This window comes from Argiope bruennichi, chromosome 5 (genome assembly GCF_947563725.1).
Source record: "Argiope bruennichi chromosome 5, qqArgBrue1.1, whole genome shotgun sequence".
Taxonomy (NCBI): domain Eukaryota; kingdom Metazoa; phylum Arthropoda; class Arachnida; order Araneae; family Araneidae; genus Argiope; species Argiope bruennichi.
This window is the reverse complement of record NC_079155.1, coordinates 2927159-2947324: the sequence shown is the minus strand read 5'-3', so window position 1 is coordinate 2947324 and position 20166 is coordinate 2927159. Positions and strand designations below refer to the sequence as shown.

General features: G+C 28.0%; 1 protein-coding gene across 5 annotated transcripts in view; it reads right to left on the bottom strand.

The window, feature by feature from the left end:
* LOC129969568 (uncharacterized) overlaps positions 1-19921 on the bottom strand; it is a 46634-nt gene extending 26713 nt beyond the window's left edge. Inside the window, exons 1-4 of one of the 5 annotated variants that reach the window (XM_056084196.1) lie at positions 19792-19921; positions 17436-17603; positions 8486-10520; positions 3651-3702 (exon numbers count right to left, since the gene is read on the bottom strand). In XM_056084196.1, coding sequence (XP_055940171.1) covers positions 3651-3702; positions 8486-10510 — 2077 coding nt within the window. In that variant the 5' untranslated portion in view covers positions 10511-10520; positions 17436-17603; positions 19792-19921. Of the gene's footprint in view, positions 1-3650; positions 3703-8485; positions 10521-15311; positions 15493-17435; positions 17630-19791 lie in introns of those variants that run through there. The other 4 variants (XM_056084199.1, XM_056084198.1, XM_056084197.1 and 1 more) reach the window with 4 other exon arrangements.
* Positions 19922-20166: the final 245 nt, after the last annotated feature.

Below are 20166 nucleotides of genomic sequence, written 5' to 3'. Positions count from 1 at the left end.
TATATTTTTTATTTCCTTTTTAAATCGGTATCTACAGTATAATAATGAAAAGTACAAATAAATAATGCCACCCTGCCCCGCGTATGGTGCCAACGAACATAGGCAATGGGGCAAATTGACACTAGTGAAGTTAACTCATTAAACTCAATATTGTTATTTTTTAAATTGTTATTGCTTTCATTTTATGCTAGTCAAAGGATGTAAGGATGTGTTGGAACACATACCAGCTGTTTAATAATTACCAAAAAATAATAAAAATTCGCAATCAAAATTGGTGTCAACCAGCCACGATCTCCCCTATGGTTTAACCCTTTCCAATGCAAATCTTAAAATTTTTGAAATTTAATAAAAAACATAATCAATGTGATTAATAACTTGTATACACATAGATTTTGCCGTCATTAATTTTTTTAATTTGCCTTCTCCGGCAGAGGGCGGTGTCCTCAAACGAGGACATCGCCTGTCTAGAACAATTTTTGCGTAAGAAACTCTTTCGAAATATTTGAGAAAATCCCTTGCGATAATAGAAGTAATTATGAATATTTTAGGTTTATAACCCTTTTTATTCCTGTTTTACGTAATGTGAAAAATTTAAAATAATAAACTTACAAAATATAATATATTTACAACAAAATTCTAAACTAAGTCTCATAAATAGAAATAATCAAAAAATAAGAATATTACAATTTAATACAAATTATAATTTAATTGAACTAAAGTTAAAAATTATCCAATAAAAGTGCTAAAAATAAATATTTACAGTTAAATTTTATTAAGTGCTAATTTTATTAATTAATAAAGTGAGAAATATCAAATAAAAAATTAAAATTAACTTATTATTTGGCATGAAATTTCTCAAAGAAAGTGGGAATGTCTTTTCGTCTAACACATAATGGGACATTATTGTTTTGCTCATTTTTCATGTTTTATGCACATTCTTTTTATATAATTCACAACAAATATTTTCCTAAAGAGACGCTTATCACCCATATGTTGAACATTTTTTTTTTATCTTTCGCTGTGCAATTTTTATATGCTGAATGCAATAATAATAATCATGAAAAAAAGTTTAAATAAAAAATTATGGCTACATAAAAAAAATATTTATAGAAAAAAAATAGGAAAAAATAAAGCAGAACATGAGGATGAAACATAAGTAACAGTGTAGAAAGAAAGGCTGATCTGAAATGTGAAATTTTTTCTGGCTTCAAACATGGGTTTCTTTGAACAGAATCCAATAATAAATAAACAAAACTCCTCCGCCCCTTAACAAAGAATCAGCATCACATCCTTCTCTGCAAAATATCAGATTATACCTTTCACATGAAGAGAGACGACAGCACAGAAGAGAGGAGAACGAAGAAAGAGACGTCCTAGATGGGCGGTGAAATCAAATGAGGTCACCTTTGGATCAGCCAATTTAGTTCTTTTTAAAATTAATTTGAATATTAAACAAAATTATAATTTAAAACGTCATGGATATTGTAGAAAAATGGATAGTTGATTTTGATAAAATTTCATTTCTTAAGAGCTCAAAAAAAATTCCCAAATTAGAAACAAAAAAAACAAAAAATCGGGATATTTTTAACATAAAATTAATGCCCTAAAAAAAACTGAAATTGCTTTTGTTGGCATCTATCTCCCTACAAAGAGACTAAATGCTACTTTTCCAGCCATTTTTAAAGCCAATAGATTTTTCTATAGAAATTTTTAAATCGGTGTCTTCTTTTTCGACCACCGCCCTAGAAAGAGTTAACAGTGCGCCGCTTGTTTTCTATCTCAATGTCTCACTGACTTTGTCATTTCAAGTAAAGAATTAGTTCCGTGTGCTTTTTTAAATCATTCAAAAGGAAAGAGAAAAAAAGAAAGAAAGAAAAAAAACAATAGTAGATGGAACAGTAGCCATTTTTGAGACCTTTTCTACCTTTTCATTGTTTATAATCCCAAAATGAGTTAGAATCCAATATCTTAAAACATCAAAAACACTAGACCACAATTTGTTTAAAAGATCTAAAATATCTAAATCCAAAGGATGGTTATGAATATGAAAATAAAATTATTCCATTCCATTAATTTCCAAGCACTTAAAGAATCTGAATAAATGATAAACTTTTTTCTAGGCAATTTGAAATTTCTTTCAAGGCATGCAAAACAGCAGTTGTCTCAGCAGTGAAAAATGATTAAGGAGGATGAAGTGTGAATGAAAAAGTTTTGTCGGGAAAAATAACAGCAAATCGTACGTGATTAGCTGATTTTGAAGCCATCTGTATGTATAGCGATGAAATCATTACACGAAGCCGGGATAGCCTGGTTGGTAGGGCGCTGGATTCGCGTCCCTTGTGTTGCGAGTTCGGATCGCGCCAGCTGAAGACTCTCCGTGTGTGTGGTGGCTGGCACGCGTATAAATCAGTCATGGTCACAAAATCCTCCATGTCGGGAGTAACACCACTGGGGGTACTGGATCAGGGGTGATTGTTCTCTGATTCAGGTCTAAATTACGATCTGTGAATGAAATGCGTGAATGAAATCAACCCCGTAAAAAGAGTTGTGACGTGTGTGTTGCTAAATCGTATTCTTGGCCCTAGATAGCGCTACTGAAAAAACCCAGAGACACAGCCATGGCTTAAAATCACCGAGTTCCAAAGTTAGTTGGCTTGTCTATGACAAGTGCCATTAGAAACAACAACAATCATTGCACTGATGTTCATTAAAAATGATAAATGATAGCATCCATATCTAATTTTGTAAAAAAACCGAAAAGGGTTTAAAAAAGCTGACACAGCAATTCTCTAAGGAGGAAAACTATTTTTTGGTTGTGCAGATGTACGCAATTAAAGCAAATTTAAAACCGAAAGAATGTCATGAATTCTCGTAAAAACACAGTTATGAATGATTTTTTGGCATCCTATAATCAAAGAAAGAATGGGCGAAGTCTAAAATTACGAAATAGATTATTGATATTCGATTAAATTATAAAATAATAATACAGTAATAATATTTGTCTTTTTTAGAGAAGGTTCAAAACAATTAAAATAGAGGGGTGTAATAGAATTTTTTTACATGGGATGTCCTATACGGCCCCAAACAGAGATGGGAGCCAAATGGTGAACGATGTCCAATTTCTGTAAAACGCTTTTCCCCGGGAGAGCCATATATTGAGCAACCATGTTCAAGTTTGGAGCGTACTGTGGTCTTATATACTTTTACAATCTCAAACAGCTCCTCAAGCTGCGGTAAGCAAGGCTTTTAAAATATTAAGAACACTTCCGCATTTTTTCCACAACTGTTTTACATAAAAAAAAAAAAAAAAAATAAGAGGGGTATTTTTTTTAAAAATTATTTATTATTTATTTATTTATTTTGTCGTCAAATATAATGCCTAGGAACTTAATTTCATTTAGAAAAGTTACAATTTCACCATATAGTTTCCTTTCTGGATCAAGATGCAAATTCCATTTTCGGCAAAAAAAAAAAAAAAAAAAAAAAAAAAAAATGAATCGCAGCGGTTTTAGATGTTGAACTTTAGAATATCAGCAAAGATTAGATTTTGAAAAATTTCATTTTAAGATAATTTTTGCTACAAAACTGATATCAATAAATCTAAATATTTTTAAATAAAAGTATAGGATGATTTCCTTTCCAAAACTTACGAGAAACGCTCCTTACTGAATTCAACAAAGGTGCACCAGAAGACTTAGTTTCCTGTGAAAATGAGAGAAAAATATTAATTAATAAAATAATATAAAAGCAATAATTAGCTATAGCATACATTTCAATATAAAATTTGGATAAGAATGAGTTCTTTGGTAAAATTAAAAAAATAAATGAAACAATTCATTTACAAAAAATATTTGAACTAAACAGGCTCATGTAGTTGTCCTTTTCTGAGCACATATCTAATCTCACAATTTTTCTAATTCCAATTAATTTTAAAAATAGCCAATTGGAAACTTTCTTCTTTAAAATGAATAAAATTTTATAGTTGCACCACAATATACCTGATAATAATAATTATAATTTCACAAAAATTCACCTTTGGAATTTATAAATTTTTTTTAATATAGGACAGAATATAGACACTCAAGCCCACAAACAGTGTCATGGCTGCTTTTCGTGGATCAAATGGAATATTAATATTTATAAAGTAATATGTGTACTAATGCTTTAGTAACATTTTGGATACATAATATTCACTGACTAAAATAGTTCTACAAACTCAGGAAATACTTGCCTAGCATATATTATCAGCCAGACTACCATGCCAATTGGAAAATCTACCATACCAATCTGAAAAGTATTAGCACAGTACATAAGTATTTCCGGCCTCTTGTTAAAGTGAAATGTATAATATAATTCATATCTGGGTGATTCACAATATACAGTGGTGGGCAAAATTGTTGACACTTTTAAAATCTTTATGGTGTCTAACTTTGTATGCTTATAAAAAATGTTACATTTCACAAAATACAAACTCTTACATATCATTTTAAAGAGAATTTAATGCTAATTTCAATACAAAAAGCAAAATTTAAATATTTTCAATATAAAAAAATTATTCTTACTTTAATCTGAATAATAAACACAGTGATGAAGTGGATTGTAATTTCTAACTTTCCTGACCAATCACTGTTCTTATTCTGGGAACCAATAAAATTTTAATAACTGCCAGAAGAAGATGACACCATGTTTAAAGTTGGAACAGGTCATTATTGTGCTTTTTACTATAGAAGGAAGACTGTTTTTTTATGTAATCAAATCACAAGTAAGAAATTTTGTTAAGTTTTTTAATATTTAGTAGGAATTGTTGTAAATATTACTAATATTTAGTCATGAAACAAAGGCATCAAATAAAAGAATATATTGGTCATCTAGAAAGAGAATTAAGATTATTGTGTGACATGAATGTGGTCTTTCCAATGCTGAAATTGCAAAACAGGTGAGTGGATCAGTAACTACATATGGCGTTCGAAAGTTTTGTTTACGATACCAGGAGACTAATTCAATAAGGTACAACACTACATCTGTTCATGACAGAAGAATAAAAAGATTACGTCTCCATGATCGAAGAATGTCATCAGCGGCCACAGAAATGAATTGAATGATGATGGCATTTATGCCAATTCAAGAACAATCAGGAGAAGATTATTAGATGTTGGACTAAGAGGTAGAATTCAACGAAAAAATTTACAGCAGTGTTAAAAGTACAGTGTTACAGCAGTATAAAAAGATTGCAGTGGGCAAAAGAACACATTAATTGGACAGATGATCAGTGGTCACTAGTTATACTGAGTGATGAAACAAAGATATTATTATTCGGTAGTGATGGCGAAAATATGCAAGACATAGAATAGGCGAAGAGCTACATCCTGACTGCATTCAGGCAACTATGAAGAACTCAGTGTAATTATTTGGTCATGCATGTCAGCAGACGGTATTGGTCTCTTTCATATTATCGATGGGACATTAAATGCAAGAAAATACATTGACACTATTCTAGAGCCAAAACTTACACTTTCCATCAGTGATCTCTTTCCCAACAATACATCATTTATTTTTCAGCAGGATTCAGCTCCTTGCCATACAGTAAAAATATGAAAGTATGATTTAGTACAAAGAGCATTGAATTGTTATCATGGTCAGGAAACAGTCCTAAACTTAAAATTATTGAGAACTTATCGGACCGTTTGAAAACTCTTATATATATATATGTGAAGTGTTCATCAAATAAAAGAGGATTAATTGAGTTTATAATTGTTTCCTGGCATCAAGAAATAATGAAGGAAGAGCTTAAAAGTGTCGTCAGCTCAATGAAACATCAGTGTTAAGCTGTAATAAAAAATAAAGGCTACCTTACTAAGAACTGATAACTCACTGCAGTCATCAGCATCTAATGTATCTCGATAATTATTGCCTCTCAACTTTTTTGAATTGCAAATATTGAATTTTGCTTTTGGTATTGGAATCAGCATTAAATTCCCTTTAAAACGATATGTAAGCGTTTCCATTTTGTGAAACGCTATATTTTTTATAAGCATACAAAGTTAGAAAACATTAAAATTTTCAAAAGTGTCCACAATTTTGGCCACCACTGTATGTTTATATTAATATTAAATTTTTTGAAGCATGTAAATGTAAGTATATTACTCGTTACATAATTAATATTAAAAAAAATGTAAGGTGAGATTTTCAAAAGATATTTTACAAAAACATATCTTTTTATAAAAAAATAAAACACAATCAATTTTGCTGAGAAAATGTGACATAATTGAATTTTCTATATTCTATCTATATTATCAATTTAAGGCATCCTGATAATGAGCTCCATAAGGATTTTTTGGGAAAGTAACGGAATTTGGAACAATGACCAGATAGCAAGAACTGGCATACTGCTGTCTCTCTAAACTTTCATATCCATTTACTTTATCCAGGACAAGTTTAACATGCAAGAAGTGCCTATACATGATCCATTCATGAATATATTAGATCTTAAACCAATGATGCTCCAGTCTTGAAGACGTGACTGAAAAATATGCTATCCTAGCCACTGAATTATTTTCATGTTTTTTAAGGAAAGAATAAAATTACACCAGGTGTTAAAAATAAAGTTAACAGTATTATGAAATAGGAATTGAAATCACAAAAATAAATGAACTTTTAGAATTTAATACACAAGCCTATTTCATCAATAAAATTCCAGTTCAAATGAAGAGAAAATCTAGTTAAAATTCCATCTTTTCAATTATCAGAAATGAAATAAAATACTTGCAAGGCTAAAAAAATGATCCATTAAATCATGAAATATTTTTTAAATACACATTCAGAAAACTTCTCTTCACAAATAGTGTAAATAAATATTCCTTTTTATTTCAGATATGGAAAGATCTGATCACAAACATGGCAATAGGAAAATTTAGTTTAATTAGGTTGATATTTGTAAAAACCAAAGAGAACAAAACTTTACAGAAATAATTTAATGTCTAAAAAGTGTGCAGACTTAGAAATATGGCAAGCAGATTTTGAAACAACATTCACTATCAAATTTTAAGCATTAACAGGAAAAATGAAATAATTCTGATTTCATTGTCAAATAATTTTTTTTTTACGTGTTAGCTAACTTATGAATACATAGGAAAGTTGAGCCATTTTGAAATTTCAAAAATACTATAATATATCACCAACTTCATCAGTCAGAACAGATGAACAATAATGTAAAAAAGTCTAAAAATAAAAAAAATATTTCAATTCCAAAAATGTCAAAACAACTACTGACAAAGGTAATTACTGCTTTAAAAACATTGTTTCTTAAGCTCTTTCATGCACTAAAATCTGGTTTAATATATCCATAATTTTTTTTAATTGAACATTTATAAATCTCCCGTGCACCACAAAGTATCACACATGAACAATGTCTACAAAAAGATAAACGAAAAAGAACAATTAAAAGACCCAAGAACAATATTAAAATACAAAAGTGTGAGTATAAAAATGAACAATACAATGTTTCATTTAATTTGTTTTAGGGAAAATAAAAATTTTTTAATAAATTGCTTTTTAAATACCAAAATTTTTATTTCATTCTGCAGAATGCTACAGTTATATTTCAAATATTGTACATCTCCCATAAGTGGTCTACTTTTCTAAGGATTGAGAATTTCCTTTTTTAATTGAAAAATGATACCTTATGAGAATTAGAATCATTCTGAAATTAATACAATTAATGTTTACATTGGATACTTCTGTGTTAATTACATGCCAACAATTAATTGCTAAAGATGCCTTGTTAATCTATTGACAACATCTTCCAATTGGATGCAATTAATACACAAATACCATTATGTTAGCTCAAAATTAATTTTAAAAAATATCTCTTAAAGAATTATCAAAAGCTGAAGAAAAAAAATTAGAAACTTATACTTCATAACAAAATAAATAAATTAAAAGACAGCAAATGATAAGGAACACGTTTCAATTCATAATTTCAATACAGCATATCTTCCCTTCCTGATCAACATAATTTTTAAAAAGTTCTAGACTTCTCTTGGATAATTTTCAATAAAATTATGCGAGACATATACTGCAATCCCTGAGAATACTTATTTTAAACATACTAATATATATATATATAAATGAAATAATCATAAAACACATTTCCATTCTGTCCTGCTGCATATTTTAATCAATGAAAATATTTTGTAACATATGAAACTGATGCATAATTAAAAAATTAGTTTGGTTTGTTAAGAATAGTTCATAAAACAAAAGGAAATAAATATTTTCTAATGTGTTTTTAAATAAACATCAATAAACAATTACAAGAGTTTAAAATAAAATTTTTAAAAAATTATTATTGTGGTAAAGGGAATCTGATAATCAAAGCTTGGCCAAAATGATGCCACACTGAAAATAAAAATTTATCTAGTACTAAAAAGTTTATACTTCATAACACCTATGACAAAATCATACAGAAGTTATTAAAAAAAATTACCTGTGATAAATCATCTCTGACAACATTAATGATAGACGATAATGATTGGATATCATTATCTTCATTAAGGAAAGGAATGGAAGCAGATTTTGAAGATTCATTTGTTGAAATATTTTTAATAGGATTTGGAGAAATCTTTTGAGTTGTTTCATGACTTTTATTAGAATTATTTTTTGCAGATAAGGTTTTACCTTTCAGTTCCTGATTTTTAAAGACAACTGATGGGTAATCTTTTATTATTTCAAAACACTTATTAAAAGAATCTTTTAAATTTACAGGTAGAGATTTTTGGCATTCATCTGAGGATACCTTTCCATCAGGAGGAGATGGTGGGCGTTTGTTAGTTGATTTGCGATTCTCACTTAAACTATTTTTTAAACGTAAGTTATCAGAATCCTGTGATTCATTAGTAGGAACAGATCTATCAAAGTTTGGCGAATAATTTCTTGATTCAAAACTTTTATTCAAAACTCTTTCTGGAGATTTCGAAGTTATCCACTGATTTGAAGGCAATTTTTCATGCGAAATAGTTAAACAACTTGCAGATAATTCAAGATGTTTACATAAACTGCTATTATTAAATGATTTCCCAAGTAAGGATTTATCAGTTTTTGCATTAGAAGTTTCAGATAATCTGTTACTTGGAAAGATATTTTCATTTAAACTGTCCTGTGAATTTTCACAAATGTTTTGTTCAGTTGAAAAATTGTTATCAAAATTATTCACCTTTTCATCTTCCTTTAAAGATTTTGCATTATTAGGTGAGGTAATTGTGCTTCGAGGCATTATCCCAACAATGGTAGGATAATTCATTTTCTTATCATTCATTTTATGACTTGAATTTTGAATTACACAGGTATTTTGAGACTCTAATGAGTTTTTCAAAGGTTTAGATTCTCTCAAATTCAAAACATCGCTCTCATGAATTTCATGAGATTTATTAGCAGAGGACTGTGAATACATAGAAAATTTACCAGAAAATATATTTTCTGAAGTTTGAGATGATTCAGAGTAAGACATTTCACTATTATTTGATATTTGAGATTGTTCTCTTATATCTGTTGTGTTTTTGTCCCAACTTATTTTTTTAGGTAATATCTGGCTATAGAATGATTTTGATGCTGATTGCAAATTATCCAAACTCTTATCTTCAACACTAGCAGGGACAGATGACTCAGAAGGGGATGACAAAGATACTCTTTTATTACTTTCCTTTGGTCTTTTTGGTTCTTTCAAAACAGTGTGAATCTCTTTGACTTGTTTCTGTATAGCATGAGGTTTAAAATTATGATTTCCAGAATGTGGCATATCAATGGATAAATTGTTATGTGGAAAGTCTGTATCTGGACTAGGTTCATTAGAGAAAGTTTTATTATTGGTAAAAGAAGCACTCTTTGAATATATAGGACTTGATAACGTTTCATTTAAATGTGATTTAGAGGAGAAGGTCTGTTCATTTTGATAAGTAAAATCTCTCCCAAACTTTCTATTTCTCGTTGAACCAGAAAGTAACAAATCACCATACAATGCATTCTCTCTTGAAAAAAAATTTTTTGAAATTGAATGTAACTCAGTTTGAAACTCAGAAGTTTCTTGATTTTGCTTTAAATCAGAGAGTGAAGAGGTTTTTGGATCCAGTTTTTCCATATTAGAATAGGAATGACCTAAGGATTCATTCAAGAAATTAGTCCTTGGTGCACTTTGCCGACGCATTCTTGGATCAATTTGAGAACACCTACCAGAACTAAGTATACCATCTCTAGAATGTCTATATTGTTGTGAATCATATTTACAAGTATTACTTTCTTTATTAGAAAATGTTTGTCTGGATTCATGTGTTGATGAATAATTACAACTGAATGGGGCTTTTTTTCTAAAAGAAATTGGGTAAGATATAAGTCCTTCATTCCTGGATAATTCTGGAGTATTATGATATGGTAACCTTTGAGGTCCATCAGAAGAATCCTGATGTTGATGCCCATATGTTGGAAACTCTGGAGATGAGTATTCAGGATGATTATTCATCGTAAAACATCTAAACAAAGAGACAAAAAAAAAAATCAAGATTGTATTCTTTTGTATGTATATTAGTCTCTTTAATATCTGGGAAAATGAAATTGAAAGTTAACAATATTTCCATTTTTAATTCATTAAAATAACAGCTAAATCTAACAGATATTTTATTATGAATTATTTAGTTAATTTTATTATGAAGAATTTAATAATTTCACAGAACTATTAAACTGAAAAAAATCTGAAACCCAGAAGAAATGCAAAGAGATAAATAATTTTCTCTCTATGTATCTACTAAAATATTTTTATGAAGTATTATTAAATGCATAGTTCATATATTAAAATTTTTTAAATTAAAGAAAAAAATTTTACAAACAAATTTCACAATCAATTCTTCACATTACCTTTTCCCTCCAAAAAATATATATTTCACAAATATGCCATCAATTTTTTCCCTTTAAAATTAGAATAAATATGTGTAACTAATTAAATAGGCAATCAGAGTTTTAGAAATCAAATCCCTCTGTAATCCTAAAATTATGATAACTACTGACAAAATTATTAAAATTGTACTACATTGGTTTTCTTTAAATTAAACACTGACTATCAATTTCAAACAATGAGATAAAGTAAATTTCTTGCGATTAATATATATTCAATAGATATATAATTTTGCAATTGCATGGCCAAAAAGAAAAGAAGTTGGGAATTCAACTCCAGTTCTCTTCAATTTAATTTTTCCACCAGATTGTATGATTTGTACACATGGAGGACTGATGAAATATGGTGTTTCATACCAGGGCACAAGCGGAAAGTACAAAAATATTTTTTCTTTGGAGCTTTTACCAAGAAATTCTTATAGAGATTTCTTTGACACATGTTGATTTAAGAAAGAGAATCTTAGATATCTTTTAAAAAGTGCTGTGGCCATTAGATATTTTTATCTCTGTAATTGGAGCAAGAGAATTGCAATATTCATACATTTTTAAAATGCATATTAAACATAATTAAAGGAAATATAGGATATGAATGAAGAAACAAAAGAAAATTTCAGAATAAAATAATATGAGATAATATAAGACAAAAATAGGAAATTAATTAGGATATAAACTAATGAAGGAATACCATTACACAAACATATATATGGCTTTTATCAAATTAATTATTTTTACCAATCTATAATGGAATTTTTATTTTATATAATAAAACAAATATTTGTATTTATTTTAGCAGAATCCTCAATTTTTTTCAATAACTAATTGAACTTTTATTTCATTTTATGAATTCATTTTAAGTTTCAATTACAACTTTATCTCACAATTCAAGGATATACTGATTAATAAAAATTATTATAATAAGAACTAGTATAGATAAGGAAAAAAAATTTAATAATTCTTATTGCTAAACTATACAGTTAAGAAGAAAAAAATTTATAATCTAATTTAATAGTGTGATCTCTTTAAATGCATATATAAGATTTACAAAAAGAATTATATATTTTCATTTTTATTTTCAAATTTTTTTTCAATAGCAACTTTTATATTTTTAAAACAATTCAACAAATTAATAACCATCGTAATATGAAATTTCAGATAATTTGAAGCAAAACAACCCAATATATTAAAGGGAAAAAAGCACTTTAATTGTCTCAATCATACAAATGTAGAACATAGATTTTTTTTATAATACTTTCTTTTTTTTTACATTCATTAATTGATTTAGTATTTTTACAAAAAGATTTTAACTACTTAAAAAAACAAGCATCAAAACATATAAGCAAAATACAGGTCACATTATAAATTTCCATACATACTTAACGAAAAAAATTAGAAAATAAAATCAATATATTATATTTAAAATAAACTAGACAATAGGAGTTACTGTCTAACTTCCATCAATAACCCATTTTTCAAGCAGAAAAATACATTTCATCCGCTTATTCTTCAATTCTGAAAGTTATGCAATCAAAATAATAGGAAACAAGAGTTAAAAATGTTGGCATAAATTATTTTTTTAAACAAAATTCTCAAGTATTTTTCCATAAGACTCACAGCATTTTTTTCTAACATAAATGTTGGAACAATTTTTTTACTTTCTGATCATCAGAATGTGTGCCAAATACATACACTCCACACATTTTATCCAGTTATCAGCAGCACTTCGTAAAAATATATTACATTTATACAATATCAACAAATTATAGAGCAGAATTCCAAAATTATATGAGTAGAATTAAAATTAAATGGACATTATTGACTAAATATATAAATGAAAAAAAAAATTTAATTCATATAACATAATTTTGTTAAACATTTGCAATTTTTTTTAATTAAATAGCAAATACTTTTACCTTTCAAAAGTTATAATTGATCAATTTAACAAACTCCCATATACATTTCTATAATAAAGAGCAATCCCCAGGGGTTTTTTTTCTTTCATTTATGCTGAAAAACAATTTTTTTAACCATATTAAAAATTCTTTCACTACCAGCACTGTTGCGAGTGAGGATTCGGGAAGAAACCAAGAGTAGCATTTTTTTTAAAATTTTTATCTTCTGCATATATTTGGTTTTTGTAATTTTTCAAATAGTTCCACAGTTTACCCCTAATTTCTGTAACAAATACAGAAATTCCAAAGCTGTTGGTGGGCATGTAAATATAATACACTCTTAAGATATGTATTTATTGCAGTTTACCATTATTTAACCTGTATATTTTCATTATAACCATATTATAAGTATTGAACTACTTTCCTTTTTTAGGTTAAAACTACATCATTATTATTATTATTATAAAACGATACAGTTTGCTTACTTTAAACAAATAATTATGCCCACTTTTCATTTGACTTTTAATCAAATACTATTACAAGTAATTAAATAACTATTAGAAATAGTGTCTGAAAATAAGTAAAAAAGGGTTCTAATTGGCCTACAATCATTAAAAAAAAAAAAAAATGCATTTCCAACTGCATGTTAAAATTGTTGAACTAGTTCTTCAATACAATTTTAGGTTGCATTTTTATTTATAGTACATACAAGAAAACCCATATTGCAGATTTTATAATAATCTCTACTAAAAATAGCGGGAAATATTGGTATACTGTAGGTAATAATATTTGACTTATTGAGTCAAATATTATTAAATTTTTGAGTAAAAATTTAATTCTTAAAAAATTTAATAGAATTTTCCAATTTGAAAAATGATATTAAAATTCATTATATAAAACTGAAATTTATAATCTGAAAACAGAACTGGACTGAAAAATTTTATGTAATAAAAAAAAAGTTATATAAAACTGATTTTTTTTTTATCCTTTCAAAAACTTTTTTTTCCAAAATTACACCAATTCAGCTGAACAAATTGATATTTGACAGCTTTTTTATATAATTTATATAATTTTTTTATATAATTCACCATCACAATGAAATTCAAAGTTTTTTTTTTTTCCTTCAAATATTGAGTTTTATGTACAGTTTCTACAATCATTTGAATAAAAATAGTATATATATAAGTAACCAAAAATATTAGCAATAGGAAATTAAAACCTATAATTCAAACTATCTAAAATTAAAAATATTTTGGTTTTATTTTGTTTAATTTTGATACTTTTTTTCCTATTAACTTGGTTTTTATTACTATTATATATATATATATATATATATATATATATATATATATATATATATATATATATATATATATATATATATATATATATATATATATATATATATATATATATATATATATAAACTTGCCAGTAAGAATGATACTTAATCAGAAATCAAGAAAACTGAGAATAGGGTACAAAAATTTGCAATACCCATTTTCCAGAATACAAAAATGTAAATTTAGTATTATTTAATGCCACATCTCATAAATGCAAGCATACCTAGTTGCAAGTTCATTTATTATTAGATTTTACTTTGCGTAATCTATCTCAGAATTTCATCAGCTTCATGACATTTAAAAATTATATAAAGCAATATTATAAAAAGATGTAACTATTAAGGTTTTCTTCATTTATTTCTAATTTAATGCATACTATATATATAAGTAGAAATACAGTCAACTTATAATTGACTTTTTTTCCCCTATTCGGTGAAATACTTTATACTTTTTAAAAATAATAGGACATTGTTAAAAATGTGTAAAAATAGAAAATATATTGTGCAAAATGCATAACTAACATTACATTTATTTAAATACATAACTTAAATTATACAGTACATGGAGCTTTACCCATTAAAATTTCATTTAATACAATTTGTGTATAATTAAAAAAACAATTTCACTTAATAGTCCAAGGGTTAAGCAATTAATTTAGTCTCCAAGATAAAACAAAACAGTAAAGCTTAACAGTACAGAGAGGCGCTTACTTTTTCGTTCTTATTTGCTTTAATACACCTAGGTATGATCATTTAATGGCTGCCTCTGATATTAGTGTTAAAAGATACGTATAACGATGTTTTGCATCTAATTGTATAAGGGAAAGAAATGACAGAGAAGAACTAAAAATTTCTCCTTTCCAGTGTCAATTTATGACCGATGCTTCTTAATTATGTTGAATGTCATCTCACAATCTCAAAACAAAGAGAGAGACACAATTTGTCTAATATCAAATATATTATTTGGCATTTACTCAAAAATATATCCCATGAAACGCTTTCTTTTTAAATTTTATAAACACAGTAATTCTTGAAACATAAAATATTAATCTTACTCGTAAAATATAAAAATTGAACTCCATTAAAAATGATTACTAATACTCTTCCTAGTTTATAATTGTTACGAATATACATATATATACCTGTTGTTTAATCATGAATGCATATTCTATGCCATAAATCAAAATGCAGAAAATTATCTACAAGAATAAATAACATCAATACTTCAGAGCGATTCCTTAACAAACAAATGTCGGCTTAAGATGACAGCTGTCAAATCAATTCATGAAGATGAAGATGGAGGATTCTTCTCTCAGAGTGAATCTTTTTCTACTGTCCAATCATATGCTTCCTTCCTCCTTTTCGAGTGCTTATCGTTTAAAGGGTTTTGATTTGTTCTTTGGGTCACATGGTTCACATATTTTTACATGCGCATGAGCAGAAACTGTACAGTACCGTCACGTGGAAACAAGCCTAGCTACTGTCCGTTCATTCAGAACATGCGCATTCTTTCTTCTGGCCATGCGTAATTCAAATGGAATCTTATGGAACTTACTGGAATCTTATGACTGGCTGAATGTAGACCCACCGTTATTTCTATTGCAAGAATTAGGTTAAAGTTTGCTTTGTTACATTTATTCAATTCTGATATGAGGTACCCTCTTAAAAAGTTGCGTTATTCGCGAAATGAACAATATGGATAGCGCAGAGGGCTCTTCGGAATACACGTGTTGACCTTGGCACCTTGACAAGGGCAACTGATGGCGCAGTAATTTTGGAATTATTAAAGTGAAATGAGATCAGGAAATAAGAATGAAACTATTATGGGCTAAATTAAGGCAAAGCTTTGGAAATTAATTTGGTTTAAATTAGGTATTAAAATATCATTACAATCTTTCCCCCACCGCAGACGTGGAAGTGCATCGGGGCCCTTTGACACCCAACCATACTTTACAGTGGTGTCTGAGTAAGTTTAATTTAAAAGTATATTGAGAGTGACACCTCCGTTTCCCTTACTTTTACATTAATACAGAAATCCCATTCATCATTTTATATTAGAAGTATAAAAAAGAATTAGATTTGTGGAAATATTATATAAACTTAATAATAAAAATTCATAACAAAATATTAAAATTTAAATTATATAGATCAAAAAGTTATTTTGACCATTTTTCTGTAAAAACTCAATTGATGAACTTAATTTAATGAAGACGACGGTCTATGGTATATTTGCCTATATTATTCTTAAATGCTAGGAAGTCTGACTCAATAAAATTATTAAATTAGAAATAAAGTATTAAATTATTAAATATAATATCAATATTGCCATGATTTGACCCAACTGAAATATCAGTATAGTTATGAATTTAAATAGAGCATTTTAGCTGTAAATAAAAATACAAAATTCAAAACTTCAGGCAAAAAACTTGGATATGAAAATAATACTTGCAAACTTGAAATATTTCATATTAAACACTTGGAACTGAAACCATAAATATAAGATTCAAAAATATCTAATGAAAATCTTGGAAATGAAAATAATACTTGTAAAATTGGATGGTTTCATATAAAACTTTTGGAAATGTAAATAAATGTAAGATTCATGTACTTCAAACAAAACATTTGGAAATGATAATAATAATTGCAAAATTTAAAGATTTCAAATAAAACACTTGTGAATGAATGCAACAAACACAAGATTAAAAATACTCTTATGATTAATTGTTTGGGATATATATAAAAAATATTTGGTAATTGCAGAAAAAAAACAATTGTATTTTGGTTACACTGATAATAGAGGGTAGCTTAATAACTGTCAGAGATGTAAAAATTTCTCCTGAGGTATTTACTACATTAGTCTAATTGTCATGTGCCATTAATTGCTAAGTATATAAGAATCTTGGTATGTTACTTTTTTTGTTCACAAGGTCTGTATGCATAATTTTTAAATAATAGAATTGAAAAATTTCAAAAACTCAATATTTCAAATTAAAACTCATGATATTTTGAATAATAATATAAAAAGATTATTTTCAATTATATTATAATAGAAAAATGCAATTCAAAATAAAATCAAAAGTTCAAAATATAAATCTTGAATTTCATCCTTTGAGTCAGTTAATGACTTTTTTTTTTAACCCTAATAACTTTTTGATGAATCATGGCACAGGTTGGAACATCTTGACGATAAGCAGCACAAACACAAGGGTATGGAACAGCAGAACAGGAATATCAGATAATATCACAGGTTGCAGAAGATACCATACCGCAGAATTTCAGAGACGTGGTCGGATCAGAAGACGCTATGCCACGCCTGGTAACCCGGTAGAGACGGCAAGCAAGCGCCGAGCCAGAACGGAACCATCTTCAGAGTAACGGCGAATCAAGGAGACATGCCATAGCATCAAATTGCCTCTCATTGCAGGTTCGAAAACCTTGAAGAGACATTTTACATTTTCAATTTAATTTTAATATCAATTCAGGGAAAGCAATTTTATTTACAAGCAGAGACGCGGACAAGGCACGTCCGCCACAGTGCGATACAAAAGCAGAAGTAAGCAAGGAAGGGAGAATGAAACAAATGATCACTAGCCTCATATAACATGGGATTTCCAGCCACGTGGTGATGGAATACACACTTTGACCTTGGCAAGGGCAACTGATGCCGCAGTAATTTTTATACAGCTTCAGTTGAACTATTAAAGTGGAATGAGATCAGGAAATAAGAATGGAATTACTTTGGGCTAAATTAAGATAAAGCTTTGGAAATTAATTTGTTTAAATTAGATATTAAAATATCATTACACACACACACACACACACTCATATATATATATATATATATAAGCAGAAGGCAGATTCGATGATAGAGAAGACACTGCATTTTTAAGTTCGCTTTAATCCATCCCGGGAAGGCGCAATTTATTTACAAGAAGGCGCGGACAAAACACGTCTGCTCCTAGCAACAGATTAGTCAAGAAGCAGTAAAAGAGAGAGTGAAAACCAATTATCCCTGTCTTATATAACATGAGATTTCTGACTCGTGACGATTCTGATTGGAATCCCTCACACGTGTCGACCTTGACAAGATAAACAGAGGGATCCTTTATAAAAATCTGTTTACATCAGCGAATCTCTATCCTTTCACTCGGCACGTGGGAACCGCTGACGCAATTATTGTTACAAAGCTTCAGTTTAATTAATTAGAATTGGAGTTTAAAATATCATTACAATTTTCCCTCTACCGCAAGGCGTGGAATTGCTCCGGTGCCCTTTGACACACAACCATACCTTACATTGGTGACCAAGTAAGAGGTTAAATTTAAAAGTAAATTGAAAGTGACACCTAGGTGTCCCTTACTTTCACATTATACAGACATTAATACAGAAATCCCATTCATCATTTCATATTAGATGTCTAAAAAGACTAAGAATTATATTTATGAAAATATTATGTCTTAATAATCATCAATAATAATAACAAAAAATTTAAATTTAAATGATATTATACATAAAGTTATTTTAACTATTTTTCTGTAGAAACTCAACAGGTGAACTTAATTTGGCTAGGAAGATCGATGGTATATTTACTTATATTATTCTTAAATTCTAGGAAGTCTGATTCAAAAAGATTATTAAATCAGAAATTAAAATACTAAATTGTTAAATAAAATATCAATATTGTTATGATTTCACCCAATTAAAACATCAATATAATTATGATTTCATATTAAGTATTTGAACTGAAAATAATAAATATAAGACTAAAAACTTAATATAAATAATTTGAAAATAAAAATAATAATTGCATGATTCTAAAATATCAAATGAAAAACTTGGAATTAAAAATAATTGTAAAATTGAATGTTTTCATAAAAAATACTTGAATCTAAAAATAATAAATACAAGATTCAAAGATTTCAAACAAAATACTTGTAAATGAATGTAACAAACACAAGATTCAAAATACTCTTATGATAAAATATTTGAGGAATAATAATATAAAAAATTTTTGGTAATTGAAAAATAAATTATTTGTATTTGGAAACAAGTATTTTGGCACACGTGATAATAGAGGGTAGTTTAATGACTGTCAGAAGTGTACAAATTTCCCCTGAGGCATTTACTAATTTATTCTAACTATCACGTGCCATTATACAGTATATGAGATCCTTGGTCTGTTACTTTTTTTCATTCACGAAGTCTGTATGCATATTAAAACAAAAAGCAATCTGATACAATAAATACCAGACTATAATTACAATTAGAGGTGTAACAAATTTCCTCTCAAGTACTCACTAAATTTCTCTGATATCATGTGTCATATCTTCTGTTTATTCTTTAATTTAAAAACCTTGGAGTTAGATAAATTAAATTAAATTAAATTTATTTGGGAAAATCATCTTTCTTGATTTTAATAGCATATAAATAAATTTCAAACGCAACACACTTTAATATCATGCATAAATTTTAAATAATAGATTTGAAAAAAATTAAAATACTCAGTATTTTAATTAAAAACTCATAATATTTTAAATAATAATATGAAAAGATTTGCAATTGTATTGTAATCAAAAAATGCAATTCAAAATAAAATCAAAAATACAAAATATAAATCTTTACTTTCACCAGTTGAGTCAGGAAGATTTTTCACCAGTTGAGCCAGGAGGATTTTTTTTAAACACTAATCACTTTCTGATGATTCACAAAAGCCAACTGAGCACTGAACTTGAGAGTAAAGCAGTCGATTTTTATTTTTTGATGATAATGTATCACACAAATCGCATCTTCGAAATTGGATGAATGAATTTTGCACAGGAGAGGAGGAGGAACTTTCTTGAAGATAGGAGCACAAACATAAGGGCAGAGCAGGAACGTCCGATGATGTCTCATGTTACGGAAAGCATAACGATGAGCAGCAGAGTAATTCAACATGAGCTGGACCGGAACCTGGAATATGGACGGCAGAGGATATTACATCGGCTGGCATGAAACGAC